Below are 6989 nucleotides of genomic sequence, written 5' to 3'. Positions count from 1 at the left end.
CACTAGAGAGAATGCAGCTTTAACACAGGAAGCTTTGGCTTCACTCGACAGAACCGGAGGTTTTCCGTCTGGTCTGAACCTTGATGTTCGACTGATCTTCTTACAGGAAGTTGTTTCAGAGTCTATGTTCTCTTCTTCTGGACTGTAATCGGTGAGTACTCACACGTTGGTGTGCAGCTGGAAGTCTCCGGCTTTGTACCCGAGGGCGAAGTTGTTCTGGGCCAGTTTGGACTTGGCCGTGTCGAAGGCCATCTGGTAGCCGGCAATCCAGCCCTCGTAGCCCAACACGGCGGCGGCGTGGATGATGGGACCCTCGAAGTCCACGTCGCAGCCCAGGTTCACGAAGTCACGCTTGTAGGCAGTCTTCAGCTTTCCACTCTTCTTACTGAGAATATGGATTCATAGGGTTAAAGGTGAGGTCATCTCTTAATGTTCATTGTTGCTTAAGGTCTGACCCACAGTTCTGATCCCACGAGTTCAAATATCAAAGATTCGTACAAACAAACGTCATCTCACCCTGTGTTTGGTACAAAAGACGTCTCCAGAGCAACCTTCAGTCCTTGAGTCAGCTGTAGGTAAAGTAAAGTGTTAAACCTTCGTGTGTGTGTGTGTGTGTGTGTGTGTGTGTGTGTGTGTGTGTGTGTGTGTGAGTGTGAGTGAGAGAAAGTGAGTCAGTCATGACGGACCTGGTCCTCCACGGTAACCTCGGTGGCCAGCGTGTTGTCCGTGTTCCACTTCTGGTTGAAGCTCAGGCCGAGCTCCTTCATCTTGTATTTGGTCTCCAGGCTTCCGGCGGCCTTCCCCGTGTCCGTGTTGCTGGATCCAGATGTGTTGAACTCCTGTCGGGAGGACATCGGTTATGAGTACAAAGACGTCGATGAGATGCAGTCACATCAGGACGGAGGTCAGATTATCATCTGGAGGGCTGCACCAAATAGTCTGTATGTTTCTAACATAACTAAATATTCAGCTTCAATCTGTATCTGTTGGCTTTTTAAAAAAAACTAATATCTTCATTAAAGAAAGTTGATTTCATAAAAACTAAAGACTTGTTTAATCTGAAGAATCACTTTATTCATAACCTCAATATTACTCTCCCGCTTGCTGCACTAACGTATTTAATTCATAGAACCACAATAACAAACAATACTTTATCTTTTAGGGTGACGACGTCATAAAACATGACGACAGACGTCGAATAAAGACTTTTGGTACAGCCCTAGTTATGAAATATGAGAAGCATTATGAGCAAAACATACAGACATTAAACAACAGAACACGACTGAGACAAAATGTGAAATCATTATTAATCTGTCAATAAAACACAACAGACGACCAGAGACTGAACATGAATCCATGCGGGACACCAGGAACATAAGATGGACAGAAGACTGATGAATGTTGATATTATGATGTAAATTATGACTAAACATTCACGTTTTTATTATTTCTATTCATTTAAACGTCTGTAAGAGCCGCAGAATTAAAAAAGTGCTTTTAGTGAGTTGACATAAATGTAACTGAATTAAATGAGCAGATATCGTCTCGTATCGGTCGTATCGTGAAAAACTTTGTAATGTCACAAAATATTACGTCGTCCAAATAATCAATCTCATATAATTCAGAGATGAAAGTTGTGATTTAAGCCTCGAGTTCATTGATGGAAGATGTCGCACTAAACTAAAAGATGGCTTAAAAACTGGAGGAAACGTTCGACTGACATTTGAAAAGTTCGATGTGATTGTGAGCGATGACAGAACATGGGAAGCACAAACACAGATATTCATGCTGCGTGAATCATCACAAGGACAAACGATGGCGGTGGTTATTATTATTATTATTATTATTATTATGATGAATAAACAGCAGCTCTGACACCTTCTTACCATCTACATTAGGGTCCGGTGCAGAAGAGCAGCAGCATGGAGACAGAGCAGCGGTTAGGAGACACACACAGGCCACAAACACACTAACGGGGGTTCATAGTCGTGTTTCTTTAAGATGGAGAACAAGTTCAGCAGATCTGCATCAGCGACACCTTCACGCTCCGGGTTACAGCAGGAGCTCAGGTAGAAGCGGAGGGTCGTTTTAGGAGGTATGCAGGACAAGGGAAGGCAGAAAGCATCGAGAGACAAATGACAAAAGCTTCCTCACCACTCCACTCTGTGATTTGGTCTTCAGGTCCAGCTTCACGACTCCAAAGCCTGGTTCAGTCACAGACAGAGGAGGTGAGTAGAAATCCAGAGCAGGAAGATGCAGAGGAACATTTTAGGATTTATATAAATCATTAGCAATAGAGAAAATAGCTGGAGCCAGGAGACGGCTAGCTTAGCTTAGCATAAAGTCTCGTCTTTACCCTGTAAAACCACAACTTGTCTTTTTAACATTTCAGGTTTTGTACAGATTAAACAGAAGAGCTACAACATGTTAATGTTTATTTATTTTTTAATCCTTGGAGAGAGCCAGGCTTTTATGCTAAGCTAAGCTAACGTGTCCCGACTGAAGAGTCACATTTTACAAAATAAAAATACTTGATTTTTCTATACTTTTTTGCATCATTGTGATAAAGTAACTTTGTTCGTATTAAATGTAATCATTAACGATCACACATCGTGTTATAATAATGTTATTTTGTTCATATTTTGATATTACATACCTACTTTAAAGCTAGGTACTGTATTTAATCTGCCCCACTGGCACCAGCATCATCCGTCTGTACGTTAAAGAACGGGCTGCGTGTTCTACCGGTTCCTGATTCACCGGTTGGGGCTCAGACTGAACTCACCGTAGCCTTTGCTGAAGATGTCCTTGGCGGACTTGCCCAGGTCCGAGTATGAAGGAGGGACGGCCATCGTGCTGCAGGAGAGAACGTCGGTAATGAGATCAGTGACTCTCACATTTACAACGCTGCCGTCATGATTCAGTGCTTAAAGGATATAAACCAGCAGCTAAATGTGGAACAATACGTCTCTTCTTCTTGTGAGGGATTAATGTAGATAAAGGAAATAAATAAACGGATACAGGAGGACTGCTGCCTCACACTCACTACGTACTGCACTTGTACTATAAAGACTCTCACATACACAGACGTTGTACTACTGTTGACGCTGTGCTGAAATACAGAGTATTTGTAAACCACTGACAGTACTGTGTATATCAGATCTATAGCTACATCTGGTTAGATGCAAAACTGCATTTTTTGTTTTCCTCGGTGCCTGAACTCAGACAATAAAGATGAATCTAATATATTCATCATCAGGGGAGACGGTCACATTAACGTCATCCACCATGATGGTGCACCTCTAGAAAAGCACAGGGCCTTTAACAGTTTACATTTAAATTAAAAGTCAATCCACTTTAAACAATTCAATAGATATCATAGAATCAAAGAACCACGTCTGCAGGTGAGCTCCAGCAGAAAGGGAACAAGCTGTTCCTTAAGAGCAGCTGGGATGCTGAACAGCAAATGGGCTCGACAATGAAAGCTATAAAGCCACAAACATATGTGTATATGTACATGCATTTAACCCAGAATATGAGCACAAATATATACAGAAATACTTTAAATAGCTGAGCTAGCAGATGCTCAAGCATCAGAACAAAAGGCTCTCAAGGTTGTAAAGATGAAGGGCCCTGAGGCTGGTGATGCTGCTGCTGGAGATGAGTCCACTGACTGAACAGCTGCTCTTACATTTACAGAAAGTCTCTATATCTTCAAGCATTTACAAAGTGATGGTGCAGCATCTTATTCTGGGACAAAGGACAGCAGATGGGCCGGTGAACAGAGGTGTGTGGGGGGTGACTGCTAGCTAGCTGCTGTGTGAGCAGTAACAAGCTAACAGTTAGCTAACTAGCAATAAAAAGGAGACGACAGATGGACACTGACTAACTGGTATAGCTAGTTATTAACTGCTCATTGCATTCTGCTTGTACACACACACACACACACACACACACACACACACACACACACACACACACACACACCTTTGCAGCTTAGCTAGCTAGCTAGCTAGCCACACACTAATAAAGTGGCTAAATGCGTGGCTAACGTGAATCTCTGCACTATTAAACCTCATCAACCAAGGATTAAACTGTACATTGCAAGGCTAAAACATCATTACATAACAGCGAACCGTTAGCTTAAATCGCCCACGATGCTAGGCTAACCTTGGAGAGAAACGAACCGTTATCTAGACAGCAGTTGGTAACACACGTTGTTATGACGTATTATAAAGCTTTAAGATTCATTTTTATTTTTATTTATGTCTCCTTACCGGTGCTAAAGGAGTCTGGAAGGAGGAGTCTGTGGATATGTCCCTGTCGTGATGCTGCTGAGTGGATTGACAGTTAGCTTAGTTTAGTAGTGTCTATAGGGCACAATGAAGGAGACATATGGAGCATGCGCAGTAGCGGTGAGAAAGACGAACAAAGAGTCGATACAAAAGCAAGATAGTAATCCCACAAATCCGCTAAAACCTCAACCGAGTAGTTGTACACCAGATAGAAACGTTTAATTGAAGAGAAAGATCAAGAAATTGATCAATAAGTTTATCAAGGACACAGAAATATTTATAATGTATTTATAAGAAGCCCCTGGTCATTGAGGTTCATAATATATTTCTATATAATTATTATAATCACATTATTGTAATTATTACAAATATCACAATAATAAATAAATAATAATACGTATTATTATTACTATTGTTAGGTTTTTAAGAACAAAGGATGAGAGAGCCTGCAGGCCGCAGGTACTCTTCTGCTGCGAGCTTCTTACTGCGCACGCGCATCAGAAGAATGAGCTGGACCCGGTTCAAAATTAAAACAATATTTAATGTACTACACAAAGTTCACTTACAAACTGAATTAACTATCAATAGTAATGTTCTCGAGAGCAGAGACCACATACACGCATCTCCTCACAGTCCGGCCAGTTAGCTGAAAATGAGAGCTGCAGTGATCTGAGGTAAACTCCCTCAAACATTGTCTTTTGTATCCCCTGAGAGTCTGAAAGTGTCCGATACTGTCATAAAACGTGTGAATGACCCTCAGTGGCGATTAGTGATTGGCTTCATTTGAATCCTGTCCCCTCCCATTATCGATCCCTTAGCAAAACATCTTGGACTCCTCCTCTCTGTCCTGCTGGTCAGCTTGGCATTTGACCGTCCCTCTGGCCCCATCCTCCATCGATGAGGTCGCCTCCATTTGCTGCTGCATGTCTGACACCTCACTCACAATCCCTATCTGACCCTCAAAACTATTCTTAGTGTTTTAATACCTACAGTGACTATACTTCTATGATTTAATACATTCAATGAGTTAATATACTGTAACATATAATATCCTCTATAAGTAAGGATATTGTAAACCTATAACACATTCCATATGGAAACATATTGTGACTAACATATTTATTATTGTAACACTTCTACTCACCACTAGGGGTGTTATTAAATCCTACTAATAATGCGTTTAATACTGAAATTCTCCACACTATGTTATTAGTAGTAGTAGTAGTAATACAGTGACGACCATACAAATTATAATACTTATATGATTATAATAATTATATAAAAATATAATATGAAATAATCATCAAAGTTCTTTTAAAGAGAAACAATTGTATAAAATGTACCAAACACAGTGGTGCAACAAGTACTCAGATGTTAGAAAAAGTAGCAATATTACTATATATATATACTTGACTCAAGTTTTGAGGTACTTGGCATTTTCCATTTAATTTTTACATATATATAAATATTATTCATATATATATATATAAGTATTTTTACACATTTATTTATTTCTGTATAAGAGTGTGAGAAACAGTCGTATTTAAATGAATGAAAAATGTAAAAATACTCTTGTATATAAATATATACACAAGAGTATTTTTATATTTGTATTTATCTCTGTATAACAGTGTGAGAAACAGCGCCCTCTACAGGCGATCCGTCGTATTTAAAGTAATTCAGCTCTTTGCAGAGAATCTCTCCGGTCCTCCTTAAATGTTAGTGACAAACATGGCGTTTTTTTCCCGTGGGGGGGAAGTGTCGTGTCCGGCCCCGCCCGGAGTGAACACTGACTCGACGTTATCAGCCTCTGAGCAACACGGAGGGTAACTTTATCAGCTCCGGAGCTGAACCTGAAAGTCCAACGGTCAATGTTTTGTGCATCGGGACTCCTGCACGAGGCGCTCCCAGACTGGATCCGGGCTCGAAGCGTGCTGATCGGGTGTGAAGCGACCGAGCACGTCCGTATTGACACGTAGAACAACAACAAAATAAAGAAAAGTTAAGCCGGAGGTGTCGCAGTCATGTCTGGACAACCGAGATTCGTGAGCCCGTTTTACAGACCCGGGTGTCTGGCGGCTGCAGCTCCAGCGGGGAAAGCCAACCTCACGCACCCGGGGAAGGCGATCCTGGCCGGTAAGAATAAGTTTTACTCCGCACACTCCTTCCTGCACACATGGACTGTTTACAAAGTTTATGGGCGTGTGCAGGTGCGTGCAGATGTGGTCCAGAGACTGCAGCACTGTCACTACACTTGTCTTAAATACACATTAAAGGTAAAGTAAATGGGGAATCCTGCAGCACTACTCATGAATGAGCTCATGCACGTCCTTCATGACTCGAGCAGCACCTTTAAACATTTTTTAAACTGTATCCACAGATCATTTCCAGAGAAACACAGACTGACATGATGAAATCTGATGGTCTTGTTGGTCAATCAGTGACAGACGCTCAGAAAAATGCCAGTGTAACGTTGCAACATCAACATGATGTAAGAAAGACTTTGCTGCTGAACCTTAAAAGTTCATGTAGGTTTCTGTGCATTACTGTCAGCAGTAGTGCAAGAAGTATTTAGATCCTTTACTTAAGTAAAAGTTCTGATATCACACTGTAAAAATACTCCACTACAAGTAAAAAGTACTGAAATATTCAACATCAACACATAAAGGAACACTTCATCCTTCAGTTTATCAC

The 6989-nt window shown here is 41.1% G+C and overlaps 1 protein-coding gene across 2 annotated transcripts; it reads right to left on the bottom strand.

Moving 5' to 3' along the window:
- Positions 1-26: 26 nt before the first annotated feature.
- Positions 27-4400, bottom strand: LOC116378521 (voltage-dependent anion-selective channel protein 2-like). Of its 2 annotated transcripts, XM_031840410.1 has the most exons (7): positions 4278-4400; positions 2786-2856; positions 2155-2204; positions 1887-1889; positions 687-839; positions 517-569; positions 28-385 (listed from the first exon to the last, which is right to left on the bottom strand). In XM_031840410.1, exons 2-7 carry the CDS (start codon positions 2850-2852, stop codon positions 160-162), a joined length of 552 nt encoding a protein of 183 aa, XP_031696270.1. In that variant the 5' UTR covers positions 2853-2856; positions 4278-4400; the 3' UTR covers positions 28-159. The 2 variants fall into 2 exon arrangements, with proteins under 2 accessions (XP_031696271.1, XP_031696270.1); XM_031840411.1 differs by lacking the exon at positions 1887-1889 and having other exon boundaries at positions 27-385.
- Between the last annotated feature and the right edge of the window lie 2589 nt (positions 4401-6989).

This window comes from Anarrhichthys ocellatus, unplaced genomic scaffold (assembly GCF_004355925.1).
Source record: "Anarrhichthys ocellatus isolate YVR2014 unplaced genomic scaffold, GSC_Weel_1.0 scaffold2738, whole genome shotgun sequence".
Classification (NCBI taxonomy): domain Eukaryota; kingdom Metazoa; phylum Chordata; class Actinopteri; order Perciformes; family Anarhichadidae; genus Anarrhichthys; species Anarrhichthys ocellatus.
Note: the sequence above shows the minus strand (reverse complement) of the source record. Positions and strands in the feature narration are given on the sequence as shown.